We start from the raw sequence: 23565 nt of genomic DNA, 5'->3' as shown, positions 1-23565 counted from the left end.
CCAGGTTTTAAGCCCGCCCCTCCCCACTTCCCTAGTTTGCAAGTGCCTCATTCTGCTGGATATAGACCCACTGTGGTCTTTCTCCCTCCTAATAGAGGTAAATGAGAATTTTAATCCTAATAGAGGTATATTAGTATTTTATCTGGTAGTGTTAGGCCTTGCGAACAGGTGTCTGCCTTGACGTAGCTCACAAGCTTACAACGCTTTGGCCAAAGGGTTAAACTAAATGACCCTATTTCAAGAGAATATATAAGTATTTTACTGTGTATTTCCGTCATGTTGGATGTAGCATTGGGCGTCTCTGTCGTCTGTTGTATACATATTCCACGCTCAATAGGACTCCATTTTGACACATATACATATATATATTTTGTGGGAGCTCAGGGGTTCCCAAAAAGAGCTTACTGGGGTTCTGTGTTTTGTTAACCCATTCTCAGCTGTTCCAGCTGGTGGAGGTTAGTGGCTCCTCCTTCCCAGGTTTTAAGCCCGCCCCTCCCCACTTCCCTAGTTTGCAAGTGCCTCATTCTGCTGGATATAGACCCACTGTGGTCTTTCTCCCTCCTAATAGAGGTAAATGAGAATTTTAATCCTAATAGAGGTATATTAGTATTTTATCTGGTAGTGTTAGGCCTTGCGAACAGGTGTCTGCCTTGACGTGGCTCGCAAGCTTACAACGCTTTGGCCAAACATTTAAACTAAATGACCCTATTTCAAGAGAATATATAAGTATTTTACTGTGTATTTCTGTCATGTTGGATGTAGCATTGGGCTTCTCTGTCGTCTTTAGTGTTATAAGGGAAGGTGGTCTCTTACTCAGAAACAATCAATTTACCTTAGGACATGCAGTAATACAGGCAGAGTCTTCAATGCTCAAGTACAAATTAGAAATGACATAGAGACAATAACATAGATTCTATCTTACCTCACGTTTCTCTGCCATCTGTTTTCCTCTTGCTTTGCTGTAGAATGAATTTTGGGGGAGTTTATCACCTAATCGTATGGATATTTAAATTGATGGATTAATTTTAGCAACCAACATTTTGTTCACGGTACATGTAAATCTCAATAATTAATGTTACATCGTAGACATGAAAACTTTCATTAGACTCCATTGTACAAATTGTCAATCATTACATTGAAAACACCATGAACACATCTTGGTCCCTCATTCAATGAATGAGAAGGGTAAAAAATGCATTAATTCCATTAAAGTGAATAGAATTGACTATTTGACTATTGACTGTTTATTGTGTTACTCCACTTCTCTACCATTTTCATGTGGGTTGGAGTCTTAATCCATCATGACAGAATCCATCACTGTAAAACAGAAGGATTACTAAAAACAAACACAGAATAGAATGTGGTAATGTGGGGTTCTATTTCTGTTCAATAATTTTCTATTAATTGAAATATGCTCTTGTGTTCTATGTTTTTGTCTTCGTGTTCCATGCCATCAACTTCTTTTCTATAAGTTGTTATCAAAGACTTGCCAAGCGAATTACAACACTATTTAATAATTTGTAGGCAGTCCTTAACTAGTCCTTAAAAGGTAAAAAAGAAAAATCCACCATTAAATTACTAACCATATTACTAACTCTACAAAACAACTCTATTTAAAAAAAAATATCTTATTATGTTCTAACGCCTCTTTTATAACTCAAGTGTCTGCAATTTTACAAGTGGAAATGATGAGGAAAAGTGTAAATTATTAGTAATAGTTGGCATGGATTTATGAAAGATAGGTTGTGCCAAATTAACTGTCAGGAATAGCCCTGACATAGTTTCCTAGATCTCCCTCTCTCCAGTTCCTTTGTCTGTCCACCGGATGTGCTGCTGTTTCTGCCTGCCCTGGGTGTTCCTCGGTTTGTCTCCTCTTGGGTGATTCTGTCTCTGGAAGTATTCTCCCAAGGGGGGAGATGAGGACGGTGAAGAAAAAAATGCATTCCAAATAGAAGAAGCTATTACGGATGCTGGATCGCTACTAAAAGATTCTTTATTGGACAAATTGCAACATATACACTAACAGGAAACTTGAGAAGAACTTTCTGATGCGTTTTGTGCATCTGTGCACTTCGACCGTGCTTCTGTCTTCTTTCTCTGCCTGCTTTATAGTTTCCTGTTTCCTGCACCTCCTTGTCTTTGTTTTGTGATCCTGGCTCCTTCTGTTTCTGACCTGACCTGTTCCTTGGAGTCCTGATTACTTATTGAAGGTCCTTGCCTATGATCTGGCTTGTCTCCATTTGTTTCCTGCTCTAGGATCCTATATGCTGCATTGCACATGGTCAGTGGTGTTGCTGATTTGGGCTGTTGTACATGTGAGCTTTGTTGTTATATATGTGTAACCCTGGTCCCCAGCAGCTCCTGGAGACCCCCCTCCCCTGGCGCAGCTCGATCGCGGGTACTGAACAACCCGACGGCTGCTTCCAAGGGTGGGGGCTGGAGCAGGGAGCAGCGCGGCTTCTCCGGCCTGCGGCCGGTTGCCGGGGACGCGATCGGGCCGTTGCTAAGGCCGCGATCGCGTCTCTAAGGTCCCGGCGGCCGGTGAGGCAGGGCGCCGCCATTGAAGACAGCGTTGCGCATGCGCAGGGACGCGTAGGCGCAGGGAAAGCCCCAGAGCTAGGGATAGCTCGCGCGAGCATAGGGACAGCTCGGGGAGAAGAGAGAAAGCCCGGGAGAGCTTGCGCACGCGCAGTGCAGGGTAGGAAAAGCCCGCGAACCCCTAGCCTACCAGGGAAGGCTCTGAGCTGGGACTACATATCCCAAGAGCCTTTGCACACCCCATGTGATACCAGGGAGCCAATAGGGCTTAGGAAGGCCTGGAGGAAAGAGATACATTGTTTGGGCTGCAGCACGTTTGTCAGTTGGATAGAGGAGCTGAAGGGGAAGGAAGGATGCGGGGAGTGAGTGCAGCTCCTGCATCCTGATAGGTACCCTCACCCTCCAGGTAGGCCCCAACTCCCCACCAGGTTAGTGGGTAACTGATAAGGGACGGCCCTAAATAGGGAGGTCACCCTTAGTGTGTGTAAGGTGCAGGTTTGGCAGTGCCACAGCGGAGAGGGCTGTGGGCACTGGCAAATAGGCACAGTGTGCTAGTAGTGGATTGCTACGGGATCCAGGTGGCTGTGTGTGATTGCAGCTGTCTGTGTGTGTGTCGCTGCATGTGCTGGGCGCAGTGCGTGCAGGGTGTGTGAAGTGTGTGTGGATCCCTGCAGGCTGACAGTGTGAGCTGAGTGTTGGCTGCAGGTGCGTTAGGATTAGCAGTTACAGTTGAGACTGGGTAGCTAAGGGAAGGGGGGCAGGTTAATGTTCCACAGGCCCTAGGAGTTTTCCCCAAGCCATCCCAGGTTGCGGTTCCTCAGGGACAGGCCCTAGGTTAGGGTTGCTGTCACTCTAGAAGTAGTTAGGCAGAAAGCTGATAACGGCGGTTGCTGTTCCCATGCGGTTGGTGTTGCCGTGATCGGTTGCAGTTCCCGTGGAGCGGTGGGACCCTCGTTGGGGTCCACCGGCAGAATACCTGGAAAGGATCAGACGGACGTCTGACCCTTTGAGAAGAGTGTTGCAGGCCCGAGCATCGGAGTGCTCGGAAGGTATCAATATTATATGTGCACCAACAGGCCTAGAGGTTTTAGTGACTGCGCAGTCACCCAGTGACTATCTCTGTAGGAGTACGGGACATTGGGTGGGGTTCTTGGGACACTGGGTGGGATCACCTGGTGTCGGGGAATCGTCCTGCGAGACGTCACCACGGGTAGTGTCTCCTCGTGAGAGGGACACAGGTTATGATGTTATGTAATGGATTATGATATTCTCTATGTTCGTAGTAAAGCCCTTAGTTATATATAATCACTGTGTGTGTAGTTTCTTATTGGGTTCCTATGTAGGGTCATTCTACATTTCCCTAGAATCCTACATAGGTGGAGGCGCTGTAAACGAAGATCCGTTCCAGAGGATTCACCCCAGGCTCTCATTAGCGGAGGCTCAGACCTCCTGTGAGCCTGCAGGTATACGCACCACACCGGTAACACCACATGTTCTACTCACCCACACTACATATGAGATTGGGTGGGGTGGAATACCCGTTACATTTGGAGGCGCTGCTGAGAGGTGACCTGGGGTGCCCTGTTTTCATTTTTCTAAATTGTGCTATTTTTGTTCGCCATTAAGAAGTCACGTGCTGATTTCCCGCCCGCGCGGGAAAATGTTGCAAACTGTCCGAGCTTGGCGGGAAATCCTAAGCCCCGCCCCCGCCAACTGAATAACTCTGTGCCGAGCCCGAGTCACTCAATGAAAGAGTGTGCTGCCCCTCCTTCAGATTCCCCCAGGGGGAGCAAGCACTGTGAGCCTTCATCCGTAACTGCTGTCTCCATCAAAGAAAGTACTGGGGGCAAAGAAAATTGCTCGCCGTCATATGGACTCTGGCCGACGAAGGCCGGGGCCGTATCCTTTTTGTTGTGTCCGTGTATGATAGAATCGTTGAGTCCGTCGGGTAGTATGAACTTTGCTGTTTTGACGTGCCTGATCAGAGGGCGGCTGGAAGACGCAAACGAGGATGGGTGCCGGGAATGTTTCTGTAACAACGGTGACTGCTCCTTTTGTAAATTGGCCTGGGGACGCATGTGTGGCTGCTGCAGGATACCGACTCTGCGACCAGTGCCGTTGGCGGCTACAGGACAGCCCGAGGAAGAGGGCACTGTGGCCGACATAAATGAAATAGACTCTTGGTTTCCTGATAGTGATGAAACAGACTGTAAGGGAGTACACCCCAATGTGTATGTGGCCTGGCACGCGCCAGGAGTGAAAGCCCTTACATTAATGTGCACATGCCTGCAAAAAGCTTATGTCCAAGGAGCCGACCTATTTCAGCTACCACTGGATTTCAAGACCGGCACCGTGGATGGAGAACTGAGCATACAGTATTTTAGCCCCACATGTGACTGTTCTAGAGCGGCATTGGCGTGGGAGCCTCAATGTGAAGATTGCGGTGCCTGGTTCTTAAAACCTATTGTGCCCCAGCCTGAAGAGCCGGTCAGTATAACTAACCCATCTACCTTTCTCATAGACATTTCGGAGGGCCAGTGCGCCCAAGTGAACCTTCTAGACCTGGTTCCTGAGCAGGAACCACAGAACCCGGATCAGCCCATCCTGGAGCCGAGCAACACATTGGCGGAGGATCCGATCGTGATGTTGCCAGCGGACAAGGTTGAATCCCCATCGGTGGCGATGCGCCTACCGGCGAACCACCCCAGCAGTGAGACAGAGGAATCACAGGGTAAGGTGTATATACCCCCACCTTCTTCTAGTGAATCCAGCGACCCGTCACTTGTGGTGATGCGCCTGGCGGCGGACCACTTCAGTGACACCAAGGAACACACTATCTCGGCGAATGCAGAGCCTGCTGTGGGCCCGTGTGCCCTAGAGGAAGTGTGTCCCGATGTTGCGGACCCGGCTGTGGGCCCGTGTGCCCTACAATGGTCAGTCCGACCTACTACAGAGGTACCATCGGTCCTAGAATGGGGACCAGTACCTAACGCCGACAAGGGTAAGTCGACTGCCCCAGGGGTGTCGGGGGTGAGCCTCCAGGTGACCGCGGAGCACGATGGCTCCTTAAGTCTGGTCGCCCGGGCGAAGGGCTTCCCTCTTCATCGCGTCCTGGCGGAGGTGTCCTCATTAGAAGGTAGCTGTCCAGGGAAGAGAGTGGACCAGTGTCTACCGTCGATCCTTCCGGAAGAAGGGAAGCCCATCGTCAGCCAGCAGAGTGGTAAGGAACCCCCTTGTTCCCCACCGACTCCGATGGAGGTGGCCGTGAAGAAGGCCAAAGCTACGGTTCCTGAGCGGAGTGTGAGCCCGTGTGCTCCGACGCAAGTGGTCCCAGGACTGGGATCCAACGCTCCCGAAGTTCGAGTCAGTGAGTGGCCTGTCCCAGAAGAATTGGGGACAGGTCCCGATACCACCAAGGTGGGAACTGACAGCGTCCCCGAGGACCTGTTGGCCACCATGAATCACCGCAGGGGTAAGGTGTCTACTTTTCCCCCCCGGCCAGGTGAAACCGAGACATTTCCCAGTGCTTGCTTCTCAGTGGAAGCCTCGCAAGTCCGTAGGGACAAGGACTGTGTAAAGGACGATCTAGGAAGACTGGCCTCCTTTACGCCCAAAAAGGAGCGTGCCATTCGCCAGGTGGTGGACCGCGGGAAAGGTCCTGGCCTCCTGGTCTACCGCATCCCTGCCGCGGATGACCGGGTAAAGGTCTGCTTCCGAGACACTGGGCTACTCCTTCCACCAGGGGGAGGAAGTAGCGAAGAGCCAGAAACTGTCGCCTTAGAGTGTGCTCTCCAAGAAATTTTTCTGGGGGAGGCTCACGGACGCAAAAGTGAGGTACCCCCATCTGATCTGGTAGGGGCACCCCACAAACGGTCTCAGCTAGTCTCGGGTATTAATGGGTGTGAAATGCATTGTAACCTGGGGTTTAAAGTCACCATTGATAAGTTGTACATATGCACTGCCTTTTCATTGTATAACTGTGTACCATGCTATGTCGTTCCCCAAGCGAGGGCGTTGGGTGTTTCACCAGGGGGAGAGTGTAACCCTGGTCCCCAGCAGCTCCTGGAGACCCCCCTCCCCTGGCGCAGCTCGATCGCGGGTACTGAACAACCCGACGGCTGCTTCCAAGGGTGGGGGCTGGAGCAGGGAGCAGCGCGGCTTCTCCGGCCTGCGGCCGGTTGCCGGGGACGCAATCGGGCCGTTGCTAAGGCCGCGATCGCGTCTCTAAGGTCCCGGCGGCCGGTGAGGCAGGGCGCCGCCATTGAAGACAGCGTTGCGCATGCGCAGGGACGCGTAGGCGCAGGGAAAGCCCCAGAGCTAGGGATAGCTCGCGCGAGCATAGGGACAGCTCGGGGAGAAGAGAGAAAGCCCGGGAGAGCTTGCGCACGTGCAGTGCAGGGTAGGAAAAGCCCGCGAACCCCTAGCCTACCAGGGAAGGCTCTGAGCTGGGACTACATATCCCAAGAGCCTTTGCACGCCCCATGTGATACCAGGGAGCCAATAGGGCTTAGGAAGGCCTGGAGGAAAGAGATACATTGTTTGGGCTGCAGCACGTTTGTCAGTTGGAGCAGAGGAGCTGAAGGGGAAGGAAGGATGCGGGGAGTGAGTGCAGCTCCTGCATCCTGATAGGTACCCTCACCCTCCAGGTAGGCCCCAACTCCCCACCAGGTTAGTGGGTAACTGATAAGGGACGGCCCTAAATAGGGAGGTCACCCTTAGTGTGTGTAAGGTGCAGGTTTGGCAGTGCCACAGCGGAGAGGGCTGTGGGCACTGGCAAATAGGCACAGTGTGCTAGTAGTGGATTGCTACGGGATCCAGGTGGCTGTGTGTGATTGCAGCTGTCTGTGTGTGTGTTGCTGCATGTGCTGGGCGCAGTGCGTGCAGGGTGTGTGAAGTGTGTGTGGATCCCTGCAGGCTGACAGTGTGAGCTGAGTGTTGGCTGCAGGTGCGTTAGGCTGTTAGGATTAGCAGTTACAGTTGAGACTGGGTAGCTAGGGGAAGGGGGGCAGGTTAATGTTCCACAGGCCCTAGGAGTTTTCCCCAAGCCATCCCAGGTTGCGGTTCCTCAGGGACAGGCCCTAGGTTAGGGTTGCTGTCACTCTAGAAGTAGTTAGGCAGAAAGCTGATAACGGCGGTTGCTGTTCCCATGCGGTTGGTGTTGCCGTGATCGGTTGCAGTTCCCGTGGAGCGGTGGGACCCTCGTTGGGGTCCACCGGCAGAATACCTGGAAAGGATCAGACGGACGTCTGACCCTTTGAGAAGAGTGTTGCAGGCCCGAGCATCGGAGTGCTCGGAAGGTATCAATATTATATGTGCACCAACAGGCCTAGAGGTTTTAGTGACTGCGCAGTCACCCAGTGACTATCTCTGTAGGAGTACGGGACATTGGGTGGGGTTCTTGGGACACTGGGTGGGATCACCTGGTGTCGGGGAATCGTCCTGCGAGACGTCACCACGGGTAGTGTCTCCTCGTGAGAGGGACACAGGTTATGATGTTATGTAATGGATTATGATATTCTCTATGTTCGTAGTAAAGCCCTTAGTTATATATAATCACTGTGTGTGTAGTTTCTTATTGGGTTCCTATGTAGGGTCATTCTACATTTCCCTAGAATCCTACATAGGTGGAGGCGCTGTAAACGAAGATCCGTTCCAGAGGATTCACCCCAGGCTCTCATTAGCGGAGGCTCAGACCTCCTGTGAGCCTGCAGGTATACGCACCACACCGGTAACACCACATGTTCTACTCACTCACACTACATATGAGATTGGGTGGGGTGGAATACCCGTTACATATGTGTGAATAAATGCACTTTTATCCACTATTGAACACATCTCATATACATCTTATTGGGATCACGTGGGTGTGAGCTGTGTCTGGCACCTGGAGGAATATCATTACTGAAGGGATAGAGATCTCTGGATCCACTTTAAAGGAACAGAAACCCCTCGTTGTGTATCTACTTACACATGCCCATGTGAGTATTGTGATATTATTAACATTATTCACTCTTAACCTCCCCTGACTGATCCCCCTGCTACATTGCAAAATTATTTAGTCTAATCTTTTGCTCCCTACATATTGTGTATATGTTATTGGGAGGATCCGAGGACCATCTGGACAAGGATTTCCATAGAAAAGTCAAAAGCAAAGACAAGTAAAGACAAAGACAAGACAAGATAAAGACAAGTAAAGACAAGCAAAGATACTTCTGTTGTGTATTTACTTACACATGGCCGTGTGAGTAGTAAGATCATATATTTGTGCTATTTTCCCTACCCCCACTGGTCGAGATTACCCGCACTGGTCGAGATTGCCCCCAGATGAAGTCCGGTGGGACGAAACATGTTGGGCTTTTTTTGATGCTTTGAGGCCACTATACCCAATCTCCTGAGAAGACCTGATTGGAAGGAGACTGCTGAGACGGCCGTGACGCAGCGGAGTGCCCCCACTGCTGCTGAGAGACGCTGGCAGAGGCAATCGCGGTCTGTTCCTGACTGAGAAGTGGAGCGGTCGCATTGGGTGCTGTTATCTAAGGAGAAGTGTTGAAGTGCGCCCGAAGTCACTTCTTGTTTACTTACCAACAGGGAGAGTGTGTGTTACCATCCCCTCTGTGTTGTTTGTCATCTTAAAGTAAATGTTAATGCACTATATCCTTGCATTTGTGTTTCTTCATATGAGGGTCTACAAAGAGTCTGCTGACCTGGAGAATCTTCTACTTGGAGTTACAGTATTATCTGTTTTTCAGTGCTAACTAACACTGGGTTTATTTGCACTTAACTGTTTTATCACTTTGCGCCATGAACACTGTTTTGTTTAAGTTTCATTACCCATGGAGACTGTGATGGCAGATATCTTCAAAAAAAGATTGGACGTCTTTTTAGAAAGTAAATGTATATAGGGATACACCAAATAAGTAAACATGGGAAGGATGTTGATCTAGAGAGAAATATGATTGCCAATATTGGAGTCAGGAAGGAATTTATTTTTTCCAATTATGAGACATCATTGGATGATGTTTCACTGGGGTTTTTTGTTTGCCTTCCTCTGGATCAATATTCTGTAAGTACAAATGTAGATTAACTATCTGTCGTTGAATGATTGAACTGGATGGACGCATGTCTTTTTTCAACCTCATCTACTATGTAACTATATGAACAGGTTTATCTCTGCCCTCCAGGTACAAAATAGGAGTTCATGGTACAGGCAGCCTGAGTTACACAAATATTCATAAATTTCGGACTAAATCATATTTATAATATTATGTTACTTACGGTAATCCAGAAGCACAGTTAGCTAAAAAAAATTTAGGCAAAAAAATAAGTTATTACGTTATTTTAAAGGGATTTATTTATTCAGCAGATGATTATTTATTTCATAAAGTCATGTCGTCTATGAACTTAAGATGTTCGTTCAGAAGTTCAAGACAAAGTTCCGTAAAAAAATTTTTTATGAAACTGAAATTCGAGCCAAAACAAGATAAAGGCACGTCCTTGGCTTTGCTTTTGTTTGTTTTTTCAGGTGGGGTTTTTTTTTCCATAAACTGGGTAAATGTTTTGGTTTGTGAATGAAAAACTTACAAAATGTGGCACGAGTTTAAATTCTGAAAATGTCAAAAACCTTTTCTTGCTTATTTTGAGATGTTTACAAATCCAGTACTAAAACCTATGAATTCTGGCAAAACACACATTTTTTATAGAGCCTAAAACAGTAGTGAGCGCCCAACCCTTAATACTAGGCCCCATACACCACTACTAAGTCACTTTCCCAAATGTAAACACAGTGGAACAAAAATGCCATCATGTCTGTACTGTAACCAATTTACATCAGATTCATCAGGCTTCGTTATTGGTTAACGAACCCAAATGGGCATTAACTTCCATTGACTTGAATAGGAGTTAACGCCTGTTTGGTTGCGTTAGTATGTAATGGAGTTTGAATAATAATCGTGTTAATTTTACAATATTCCTGTGTATCTTCGATCTTAAATACCTTAAACATTTAAAGCAACTGAACCAACTGTAACAATATATTTATTTAATAAAATGACCTTACCTTTTCCTTTTTTGGGCTTAAGTACACTTTGTGGTCCCCAAGATCCAGGGATGACTGAGTGTTTGTCCTTTTCCTGGGAGACTGTTTGTTAATCCAGTCATTATTGTCATTATATGTTATGCATGTTTCACTGGGTTCCTCTTTTGTTTCTTGATTCTTTGCCAATTCTTGTTCACGCTTCTTCTTGTTTCCCAGAATCTGACATACTAGTAAATTAAAAGCGGATTTTCCGGACTTGAACGTACCATCCTTCATGCACTCAATAGTTTTCATGATTTTCATGGTATGGGCCATTTTCCCTAAATCTTTCTTGGGAGCAGACATTAGAAGAGCAAGAAATTGAGAAAACTGGTTGTAATTGTGTTCTAGCTCTGTTGCAGTGCTCCCATAATTTCCAGAAACTGTATATGGGGAAAAGTCAATGTATGTAGTCATTGCAGACTTATTCTTTGAAAGTACGCTCTTTAACTCTGAAAGCTCTGAAAGTTCTCTTGTCATTATCTGAAGAGCATATGAAAAGTTCACAGAATCTGTGTAATCACAAATTATGTCCATCTCTGACTCCAGTTCAATGATCATACTGTTTAGTACATCTATGGCATTAGCCGTTAACTCCCCATTCAGAAGAGAAGCAATTCTGTTTTGACAGTGTACCAGTTCCGAGAGAAGGGAGGTATCAAACCACAGCAATCCCCTGAAAGTTTTTTGGTTCATCTTTGAAGCCAGTAAACTGGTTAGAAAGATCAATGTTTCATACGTCATTACTAATTCAATGTAAGTCTCAACAGCTTCAGGCTTTAAAAGAATAGCAGTTTGATCTTGTCTTTTGGTAGCTTCCAAAACATTATTTTCTGTGATTATAACTAGATCTGCATCACACTCTTGCAAGATCTGGAAGTATTTTTTCATAATATCAAATTGCTTTTCATGATCCAGTATCATCTGCTGTAATAGAAGAGGATCTGCATACCGAGCTTGGTCAATGATCTTACCAACATAGCACATGTTCTTGTCAGGATGGAAATCATTGTTCTTCTGATATAGATCTTCTGCTTTTTCAACTCCCATTGTAATAGGTGTGGCATAAATCTCATACAATTTTGATAGAGCGCAGTGATTTATTTCAAGCATTAATTCGCTTCTAAGATTTGTTTCCTTTTTCTGCCAGGCATATTTTTTTCTTTGTTGCAAAACAAGACTTTTTGCTGCACAAAATAGCAAGTGCTCAAGGCCAAAAAGTGAAAATGCTATATTTATAGTTTCAGATGTATTAATGAAATCGATTTTTGCTGAAATGACTTCTAGAAGGTAAAGTGCGTGTTCCTGCTTTCCTGAATCGTATATAGGAAGATTAACATAGGTCTTTATAAGCTCTACAGTGCTTTTTTGCAAGGCTTTCAAGTCGTCTAATGTGTCTCCAATGTGCACTCCACAGGTTAATGGCACAGAAAGAGAGAAGTACAAATAATCAGAGCAATTCTGCAAAACTGCTTCGCACTCCTCAATTTCTCTTCTGTATTTCAGGAAGATATAATAAGAAGTACTCCTTTCATGAATTCCCGCCAGAAACCCACCAAGCTGAGTGTGATGGTTCTCTAACGTACGTAACGCATTGCGCTTTAATTTTTCTTGAAATGCAGTATATAAATGGGACTGTTGTTGATAACCCGATTCTCCTCCAAGTAATTCAGTATAAAGAGAACTATCATACCAAAGTAGGCTCCGAAATGTTGGCTCTCCTTCAAAGTATTGTATTTTGTTTTCAATAAATTGATTGGTTTCCATCATCATTTGCAGTTCAACAAATGACTCGATAGCCTGTGGTTTTAATACATGCTTGAAAGATGCCTTAAGATTTCTGTCAACCAATAATTTTCGGTCAACCGTGACTTCTTTCAATGAACACTGTTGATTTTCCTCAAAAATGGTGATGAATGTCGGAAGCATTTCCTTGCAAATTAATTTATATTCTTGCAAAGCTTTTAAAGAATATGTTTCATCTGCCTTTTGCAAAATCTTTGGTAATTCTGTCACCAATGAAGTCGATCTTTTATCACATTCAATTTTAAGCGGTGCACTTTGGTTGTTACAAACAATGCCCACCTCCCTGGCATGTTGATCTCCATTATGCCTAGCATTTTCATGTGAATCTTGCATTGAGTTTCCATGCAATGGTTTGGCTTGGGAAGCCCAATGGCAAACGACTGGCAAAGATTTCCCCTCGGTAGAACGTTTTGTATGACATAATCCAATTGTGTTGCTTTTGGAAATACTTGGTACTTCGGGTAATGTAGAAATATGTTTTTGCCAAAAACATGCCTCTGGCCTGTCCGTTGTCCTGCTTGTTATCAGAGAACTACATTGAACACTAAGATCCGAGTCATATTGTTCAATACAGATCTTGCTCCTGATATTTTCAATAGCTTTTTCAAGAGGTAATTCTAGAAAAGTAATTGGCGGGCGAGCATTCTCTTTGTTGGATTTTATAAACTCAGAGAAGTGTTTATGGTCTTCAGAAGCAGACGGGGGGCTTACAGCATTATTGCCACTAGATGATAAATATTGTGTCCCGAATAAGCATGGTGAATGTGAGGATGACATTTCAGTGATTGTAGAATGCTGACAGTCTTGAGTTGAAATTGTCCAACAACATTCTCTGCCTACTGGGTCTGAATTAACGAGCTTCTTACATGTGTAGTTCTTTAAGTGATATTTCCCTGTTAGAAAAAAATAACATCAGAAACGTGCAAGAGCTGCTGACACTTCCTGTAAATATGTGTCGGTTACAGGCTAAAGTCACAAAAAGTGTACTAACAGGTGCTATACTGCACATGAACTGCAAACAACCAACTGTAGCCACTCCAGTCGCATAATCACAATTTTTTGGTAGCATACTAAAAAACTTGTACGTATTTTACTATATTGATCTGTAAATAATCTCACTGCTACCAGAGTGCCAGTAGGTATTTTGTTTACTTACAATCAAAATACAGGAAAACTTTGCACAAACTTACTTTACCACAGTGGGAAAACAACACAGGGTTGAATAAAAAAAATTCTAGCAAATAACACAGGGTATATCTGTTCTTTTCGTGTAAACCATGTTTGAATAATTACTTGTTAGAACCAGAGTTACATCTGCCTTTTTTAAATTATATTAGTCTTGCCTTAATAGTATCAGTATCAGGAGTGCAATACAGGTAATCAACTGTATAATTATTCTGAAATTAAATTTGAAATATATCTGATATTTGTTTGCTTTTTGTCACATTGACCTCTGTAGGGCAATATATGAACTACAGTAGAACATATAACACAATACCTTCATCCTGTGCTTTTTTTGGACTTGGATATCGGCCTCAAGTACTCCATCAATGAATGAGGATTTCAATTATTACTATTTTAAGTTTTGTTATGTTGTTTTTTTCTTTTTGTTCTTTTGTGGCTTATAACTAAACAGACATCAGTATGCTGTCATTTGGAAGTGCTCACAGAGAAGTTTGCAACTGCTTCTTAATATTGCTCATTTTCTTTTTACCTACATTGGTAATAGTGTGGTTAATGAGAAGACCACAAAAGGAATAATCTTACCAGAAGAAAGGGGGTTGCACCGATATATTAATGAGGTCATTGTCTTCTGACCCAAAAACCTGACAGCTATCAATGCATATGGAAGGCAATGCCTTGGTGTCTCCATTGGCCTGGAACTATTGTCGTATTCATACAAATACACCTGTAAGATAAAATAACATTTACACTTGTAGTCTTGATTACTGTAATGGTGCAAATAAAACATATTTTCTGCATAACACCATACAAAGTGAATGCTGGGACATTAGCTACACAACATAATTATGTTAGTGTAGTATCACCTTCCCTACCAGAGTGCCACATTTGCCATAGATGAAATAGGATTATCATTATAAAATACTAATTTAATCTTAAACCTTTTAGTAAATGAGATCCTAGGCAACATGGAGGTGCTTTTCAGCACGTTCTGTGTTTGAGTAACAAAATGTACTTACTAAGGAATGAATAGTCTGTTCCTCACAGGAATCTTTTGGAGACGGCGCTTTCTTTGACACGTGACAATCATAGTTTGGGGTGGGATCCATGGCTACTTTCCTCTTTGAACTCAGAATTGCCTGAACTTGTTTAACTTTACCAAACAGAACCTAATAAAAAGAATGTGGGAATTCTATAACTAAATATGAAAATATAATATGGATGCCTGTAAAGCCATAAATGAAGTCGCGAGTTTGTAAAATGTTACAATTTAAACATAAGCTTTAAAAAAAAAACGTTAAAAAAAACCTATTTGTATCTTCTCCGTCTAATTCTATTCATTTAAAAACATGTTACTGTTGGTCATGTTTCCGAGGGTAAATGAGTGACTGCATTTCCCCTTCAGTGCCAGATGTCTGGCAGCAATACAACTCCACTAGACTTCTGGGATCACAACCACGTAAGCGCTTGAAGTAGAGATCAACAGGTCGAAGCTAGTTCCCTGAACGGAAATAGTGTTGCCCCCCTCCCCCGTTTCAATTGTGTTTACCACAAAATAAGAAAACCTCAAGGTGTTCTCGGACTGTCAGAAGGGGTCCTGGGAGCACTGTCCCTTGTGATGATCGAGGAACGTCATATGGGCAGTAAAGAGGTTGACGTACTGTAGGTCAAAAGTCTTGTTGCTCTCTCACTGCCCTATGTACAACATATTGATGAAATGCAGTTCTCTATCAGAAGCAGTCTCATTAGTGTGACACCTGCCTTAAAAACCATAATGTAGTTTGATTTAGAGCCCTTCTGCTGAGCAAACTGCAACGCAACATCAATGTGCCTGAAGACATACACTCCCCATGTAGGGTTTCCAAGAGCTTTTGGAGCAGCACCATCCACATGCAAACCATGCAGGTATATATTCATGACGGCACTTCTGGGAAGAACTCGAAAGCAGAAGTGTTCCTGAAGTGGTCTTCCCTCTTTTCGCATTTCTGATCTAACGGAAGATGATAATCAAAGAGAAAAGTTGCAAAGATAAATCATTTTTAATTATTATCGCACTTAGCTTTTGTTTTTGACAATACCCATATATAGCACATATTACCACATTTTAGTAACCCCAAAGCATGACATCAAGGTAGAAGTTCTTTATAATGGCCACCTGTATCACAAATCTAAAGTTTGAGACTTACAAGAAACCGATTGCAAAGTATGTTTTGAAGGTGCAATTCCACATAGATGGCCAAAAAACAACTTTTTGTAAAGAGGTTAAAGCAGTAAAACACCTTGCACTAATCTTCTTCTTCTCCTAGGAATGAAGCAGGGGGTCTCCCGAGCTGCCAAACCAAAACAGGGGCACAATAACTTAGAGCAGGCCTGCACTCAATGTGCGGCCTGCGGCGGCTTTCTACTCTCCCCCTCCCTCCCGAGTCCACTCTCCTGTGCCCCCCCGCGAGCCCGCTGTCACCATCCCCCGCGAGTCCGCTGTCACCCTCCCCCGTGAGCCCGCTTTCACCCTCCCCTGCGAGCCTGCTGTCACCCTCCCCCGCGAGCCCGCTCTCCCCCTCGCAGGGTAGCAGCGCGCTCTAGCATTGAGGCACTTCCTGCCTGCTGCTTGCTAGAGCGTGCATGCACTCCTGCCTGCTCTGCCGCCGCCTCCTCCACCGCAAACCAAGGTAGGGTAGGGAAGGGGGGGGAGAGGGTTTGAGGGTGGTTGATGTGAGGTGCTGGGGGCTTGATGTGAGGTGCTGGGGGGTTAATGTGAGGTGCTGGGGGGCTTGATGTGTGGTGCAGGGGGGTTGATGTGAGGTGCTGGGGGGTTAATGTGAGGTGCAGGGGGGAAAGTGATGGGAGGTGCAGGGGGGGAGAATTATAGGAGGGGCAGGGGGGAGAATGATGTGAGGTGCAGGGGGAGTGTGATGGGAGGTGCAGGGGGGAGAATGTGAGGTGCAGGGGGGAGAATGATGGGAGGTTCAGGGGGAGAATGATGTGAGGTGCAGGGGGGAGAGGGATGTGAGGTGCAGGGGGGGTGGGATGTGGGATGTGTGTGGTGTGCAGGGGGGTATTGTGTTTGATGTGGAGCGGGAGTATTATGTGTGTGGGTTAGGGGGAGAGACGGGGGTACGAGAGATAGATAGGGAGTATCACAAAGGTTGATAGTGAGGGGTTTTGGGGGAGATATGAGTATGATGATGATGAGGTGCTGGAGGAGAGATGATGATGATGATTTTAACCGTGCGGCCCAATTTTTTTTTCCTTAGAACAGTTCGGCCCTTCTCACGTTACGAGTTGTGCAGGCCTGACTTAGAGGGTATAAGAGAAAAACACAAAATAGTGCAATACGAGGCAAAACGAGGTATGACCAAAAGAACAATCTGATACACTCACAAGTGCAGCAGTTAATCAGGCAGTGGATATAAATGGATTTCTCTGATGGTGGGTTGCAGATGTTGCTGGCCAGGTGCGATATCCTCTATCTAAGCTCGGAATGATAGAGAAACAGATCTGGGAAGGACGACGGGAAGTGAAGTCCTCCCTGATTCGCAAAAGTCTGCGCAAACCTGACGGCGGTGCCATGAGAACATCAGGAGCATCAAGGGATAGTCTGAGACATCCACGACCCTCCAAAATCTGTTACCCCTCATGCATTTTTACTCAGATGTCAGTGAGTGTCACTAATCCTTTTTAACTAGCTTCAGTAAAGTTCTCTCTCTCTGAGCTGAGATAGAGGATATCTCACCTGACCAGCAACATATTCTACCCCCCATCAAAGAAATTCATCTTTACATCCACTGCCTGATTTCCTGCTACACTTGTGAGTGTATCAGATTGTTCTTTTGGTCGTACATTGTCTTTTCCTTACAATATTGCACTATTTTGTGTTTTTTCTCATTTTTTTCACATACCCTTGGAGTTATTGCGCCCCTGTTTTAGTTTGGAAGTTTTGTTTGAGACATCCTGGGAAGTCTTTTTCAGTGGAGCAGCATCTCTCATTTGGTTGTATGAATTAATTTATTTTTCAGTTGTGAAACCCTTTCCTGGATTTAAGTGATGTCGCTTGTGCTGTTTTTTCCTCTGTTTTCACTGTGGTCATCGGAGCTGAACCGAGTACATTTCAGCTCTGGAGACCCCCTGAAAAAAAGAGAAAAACCGGCGCCAGAAAAACGAATGTCAATCAATTCCAAACCATAAATTGAGATGTCCACATAAAGGTCCTTAGATGAACAGAAGGAATAGGTCGACGACTCTCATCACAGACCGTGCAATATGTAAAAGAAAAGAAAACAGATTATAGTGCAGTATGCCAAATACTGTTGACTTAAAACAGGATCAACTAACAACACATAACAGACAAGACAGACAACACAACAACACTAGCAAGGCTAAAATATATTATTAAAAAGCTATTTATTGACACAACTAATGCTAAGTTCCGGAGGATCAGTATCCAGAGGGCTAAAAATTAAACCCTACTCACAAGACCCTAAATGGGTAAAGGCAGTTCACACTGAAATCGCTTGAAGAAGTGCGCGCATGCGCACGAAACGCGTCGGGAGGTTTTCGTGTATTTTAGAGCTTGTCTTGTTCTTGGAGGACATTGGAGAGTAGCTGGTGAAGCCGTGGGGGCAGTGTAGCGAGAGAGGAACACTCGCATTGGGAGAACCACATCGCGTTGCAGTAGGAGCATTGAGGGGCGAGACGTCACATCCGCCGGAAAGCCTTGCAGTTCGAGTGATTCACCTTCCACCCCTATCACGTAGGGACGCCCGCGAGGGAGCTCCGGTCGCCATCTTTGGAGGATTACACTTGCAATTTCAGTGTGAACTGCCTTTACCCATTTAGGGTCTTGTGAGTAGGGTTTCATTTTTAGCCCTCTGGATACTGATCCTCCGGAACTTAGCATTAGTTGTGTCAATAAATAGCTTTTTAATAATATATTTTAGCCTTGCTAGTGTTGTTGTGTTGTCTGTGTTTTCTGTTATGTGTTGTTAGTTGATCCTGTTTTAAGTCAACAGTATTTGGCATACTGCACTATAATCTGTTTTCTTTTCTTTTACATATTGCACGGTCTGTGATGAGAGTCGTCGACCTATTCCTTCTGTTCATCTAAGGACCTTTATGTGGACATCTCAATTTATGGTTTGGAATTGATTGACATTCATTTTTCTGGCGCCGGTTTTTCTCTTTTTTTCTATGGTCTTTACTGATTGTACGGTCAGTTTTCACCTGGCTGCCAGTTGTTTACATAATTTGCACTAATTATTTCATTTAGCACATATTTGTAATGTATTTTTAGCGCTGTGTTACACCGTCTTTTTTGGTTCTGGAGACCCCCTGCTTCAATTCTAGAACAACAACAAAGAAATGAAGATCTAGTGCAAGGTGCTTTGCTGCTTTAAGGCCCTTATCCTAGGAAGTGGGAGGTAGCTCCAGCGTGATCGCCCAGAAACCACCACTGATGTCGGATTGGTGCATTCGCACTTTATGGAAAAAGGGCTTAACAATCTAATTGGCTTCCTTAAACAAATATATATAATATACATGCTAATATGAAATATATAGTTTTTGGGGTCATTACTTACAAATTGAATTTCTTAGTGGCCTCTGAATGGGGAAGGGATTGACAATTAAGAGTTTTCTTTACCCTTAACCCTCCCTACCCATATCAGATATCCAATAAAGATAAGGGGAGCAATGGGCCATTCCCCCGGTAAGTATCTCAAGATGTAGGGGTTTCCCAGAGCTGAAATTAACATGGTTCAGCTCGGGAGACCCACTACTTCCCGAACCAGTAAAAAGTGAGTCTGGGGGGAACTGTTCCTTTAACGTGAACATTTTATATTCTATAACATTTGTTACCTCTTAGCCACAAACTTCTTTTCTAAATCGTCATTGATGATGAGCTTTGTCTCACCAAATTGCCATGATGCCCGCAGATCACAGCCAATATTCAGCCTTGCTTCACTTAGAGCAATTTGAATATCGTGGTATTCCCGCGAATCTGTCAGGCAACTAGCAAGATACGCTGCAAACAAACACAAGTTCAAAGTTCTTATCAGACACACAATATCATAATAGAGAGTACAATTTGCTATGCAAATAATATGTCCTTATTAGAACCATTTATTCAGCTTTGTTACTAATTTTACATAACGGTAGGCAAGACACCGCTGAATACAATTAATACATCTAGTTATCAGAGAGTAAAAAGACAGAACTGAACTCTCTGCCAAAAAAACATAATGCAGTTCACTAGGTTTACCGTTCACTGTCAATATAATGTTCCCATATTCATAATTGTCCAAAGGGTCTGAAGTGTTCACAAAAATGTAACTGTAGATGTCTTTAAATCTCCTATCTCCTATTTCTTCAATTGTAATCACAATAAGAAGAACCCATGAACTCTTTACTAATCCGCAATGTATGTGTGTGTATATATATATATATATATATAGTCATGGTATGGAGATTTGCACTCACGGTCAAGTTCAGAAGGCAGATGCTTGTCCCATACGTAGCATATAGACGTGTGGTAACCAGGGGATCCTGATGACCAAAGAAGACAGCACACTGCAAGGTAGATAACAAAAAAAGTGTATTGTGGAACACAAGGCCGCCAACGTTTCGGTCCTCACAACGGGACCTTCCTCAGGGCAGTGCCCTGAGGAAGGTCCCGTTGTGAGGACCGAAACGTTGGCGGCCTTGTGTTCCACAATACACTTTTTTTGTTATCTACCTTGCAGTGTGCTGTCTTCTTTGGTCATCAGGATCCCCTAGTTACCACACGTCTATATATATATATATATATATATATATATATATATATATAGTATTACATTTGCGATCGAGTCTGTCACAATGATCCACCCACAAATACAAAATACTGTATTATTACAGTTTGAGTAGTTCCAATAGAACCATATTTTTGATCTTGACAAGAGTGCCACCTTTAGAGCTGAGACAATGGATGCTACAAGTTTACCTCCCGTAAGCTACATTATATACAGATGAAGAGTTTCTATAGGAGTGAATGACAATGTTGGTGCAGAATATTACAATATATCCCAACACAAAGCCTTTTTAATGATCTGTCAGGTATTCTATATATTTGTTTTATTCAGAAGAATGTTGAAGGTGGAATAATAAATATCACGGCCTTAATACGAACCTCTATCAGCCGCTCTTCTAATTTTAGGAATAGTAAAGTTCTTCAGTGGGTTGGAGACCACACGGTTCCATGCAGAATGAGATCTCACCCTGTGTTCCATTGTGTTGTTTGCCCTGAAACAGGAATGTGAGCAGTGTACAGGAATTGTAGAAGCATTTACTCTTTATTAAAAAGTAATACATCTTCATGCAGCATAAGTATTGCAATTAAAATACTTCAAAGCACAGGTAGTGTCTGTTACTGTATGTATAAAGGATTTACAAGCAAATTGTCTCGGTTTTCAATTCTAGAATATTTTCTTTTTAATTTGCCATTTTAGTAACAAAACTATTATAGCATATGTTACACTGTCGCATTAATTAGGTTACAAAATTACATATGTCCATCAAGTTAATCCTTTGTTAAATTAAAATTAGGTGAGATACTCCTCCTATAGTTATACTTATATTGTTCCAGAGGATCACACACAAACATCCCAGTGAAATATTTGTCAATTACAGTATGTCTCATAAGGTGAAAAAAATCCTTCCTAATTTATTCGGCATATATCTGTATAAAAAGATCTGCCATCACAATCTCCATGGAGAGTAAATTCCACAATTGTACTGCTCTTAGAGCAGCAATCCTCTCCAGGTTGGGGAGATTATCTACTGTACTGTATATGTACCTGCCACTTTTTTCACTTGTGTTATCTGTTCAGTCTATACTCGCAACAATCCATTTGCTTGCTAATTGCACTTGATTCTGATAATGTGCGATTACAGAAAACACCCCTTTAAGAGGGCTTTAAGAGGGCTCTTATAAAAATGGCCTGACAGTCTCAGGGCAAGCCATCACTGACAAAGTAGCCCAGAGCTATGAAACGAGTAGGGCGTGTTGCACCTATCTGCAGCAGGTTACTATTTCCTGCAACTTGCCCCAGTGACTGCCAGCAAGCTGAACGCATCTATCTTGTGTTCATGCAAACCTGTGGTCCCTGGAAATCTGGTGTCTGTGAATCTCTCACAGCTCTGAAACGCGACCAGTCTTGTATCTCCAGTGGATGGATGAATGGAAGTGGCTAGCTTCCTTGGAACAGAACGGGATCTGTGTCTAACCAGTACTAAAAACTGCACTCATATAATACCCATGGAGGAGAACTTTACTGCTGAGATACACCTATCATTTGCCATTTGGAGGTCCAGATGATTGCGTTCGCTGAATAGGCTTTACCGGCAGTTATTGCGGAGTAATCTGCCTACACATATCTATTTCAAATTTGGCGCCTCAAATGCAGCTGCGGACACCAGAAAAGCGCCCCCACAGGTACCCTATTCAGTACTTCACTTATTGGCTCTAAGAAGGAATAGAGTGACTATCTTTGCCATTTCAATATAAGAACAACTGATCCCTGTTCAGGTATTATTATTTGACTGTTCCCTCAATCCATCTGAGCCTTGATTCACAAGGTATGCAAACCTTCACTAAATATCCACATCTTTACATCTGTTAGTGGATTTGCCCATGGACATGGTACAGTATTTGCTATTTGTGCAATATTGACTCACATTGGATGTCCTTTGTAGCTCTTTCTACACTCTACACGATTTGAGACATTTGTGGCAACAAGTGTTGATTTTTTGTGTGTGTTTTTAATGTGTTTCTACTTGTTTCGATGTATCTGTATAACAGTAAAATGTGTGTATTTTGAATGTAGATTCTGGGCGCTCTTGTGTTGCTTTTTTCTGTATTCTATCACAGACAGATCTGTCTGTTATCAAAGAGTAGCATACGAATCTAAGAGATACCGCACGAGTTAATCCCTGAACTGTTTCTCCTCGTCGCGTCTTTTTAATCAATCAATCTCTTACATATTATCACATATCCGTATTCACCTTGTGCACCCTTATATGCACTTTGATCTCTATAGTTTATTCATTTGGGTATTAATAATTTACACTTATCCAATTATTATATACACAATCACTTTGTTAAATTAGGGGTGCCAGAAATATATCAACGTAATATTACACAATTTTAATAAAATGACAATAATAAAAATAATACAATAATGTATTACATATAAAAATATATTGGTTGGCGGCGGCGGCGGCTCACGCTCTGATTTGCCTGCGGGGTGTGGTGATGTCAGAAGCAGGGCTATGCACGCCCTCACCCTCCCAGCCTCCTCTCACCGCGGACCGCCAAGTACCATCCCGCCTCACTCACACACTGTGCTGAGAGGGGGGGAGAGAGAGAGGTGAATGGGGTGAGAGAGAGAGGGGGGAGCGGAGATAGAGGGGGGAGCGGAGATAGAGGGGGGGGAGCGGAGAGAGAGGGGGGCTGGTAAATTAAATCCGGGTATATCAGCTAGTATATATATAAAATATATGTGTGTGACCCCGACAGCTCTGATTCCATTCTCCCTACGCCTATAAATATACTAAAACATGGTACACTATGCACTATTACCATGAATCTACAATGACAGATGTTGTGTGTTGCTCATGTCCTGTCACTCCCCAATGAAAATAATATGGCCTAAGGTAGAGAAGGACAGGGAGGGTGAGTTTATCCTTATGCGTATTAGTGTGTGCTTTCAGTGTGTGCTAGGCCCAGCTAATCCTTCCCCTTCATCTATAATGTTTCTTCCCCCCCCCCCCCCACACTAATTTACACTAATACACATTACACTTTACAGGCATAATAACCCTACTACAGAAAAACATCTGATTTAGTCCTTTAGACACAGGGAGATCGAGTGACTTGTCCAAGGTCACCATTGGATACCAATGAGAAATATGGCAATTTGTTAGTAGTATCA

The 23565-nt window shown here is 44.1% G+C and overlaps 1 protein-coding gene across 3 annotated transcripts in view; it reads right to left on the bottom strand.

The window, feature by feature from the left end:
• LOC142489781 (testis-expressed protein 15-like) overlaps nt 1-23565 on the bottom strand; it is a 48851-nt gene that overhangs the window by 5089 nt on the left and 20197 nt on the right. For 2 of the 3 annotated variants that reach the window (XM_075591169.1, XM_075591178.1), the window contains 6 exons: nt 20763-20875; nt 19454-19619; nt 14620-15590; nt 14186-14327; nt 10595-13311; nt 923-990 (listed from right to left, as the gene is read on the bottom strand). In XM_075591169.1, the coding sequence (XP_075447284.1) occupies nt 923-990; nt 10595-13311; nt 14186-14327; nt 14620-14709 (3017 nt within the window). In that variant the 5' untranslated portion in view covers nt 14710-15590; nt 19454-19619; nt 20763-20875. Of the gene's footprint in view, nt 1-922; nt 991-9780; nt 9836-10594; nt 13312-14185; nt 14328-14619; nt 15591-19453; nt 19620-20762; nt 20876-23565 lie in introns of those variants that run through there. The other variant, XM_075591187.1, reaches the window with a different exon arrangement.

Source organism: Ascaphus truei, chromosome 1 (assembly GCF_040206685.1).
Source record: "Ascaphus truei isolate aAscTru1 chromosome 1, aAscTru1.hap1, whole genome shotgun sequence".
Classification (NCBI taxonomy): Eukaryota; Metazoa; Chordata; class Amphibia; order Anura; family Ascaphidae; genus Ascaphus; species Ascaphus truei.
Note: the sequence above shows the minus strand (reverse complement) of the source record. Positions and strands in the feature narration are given on the sequence as shown.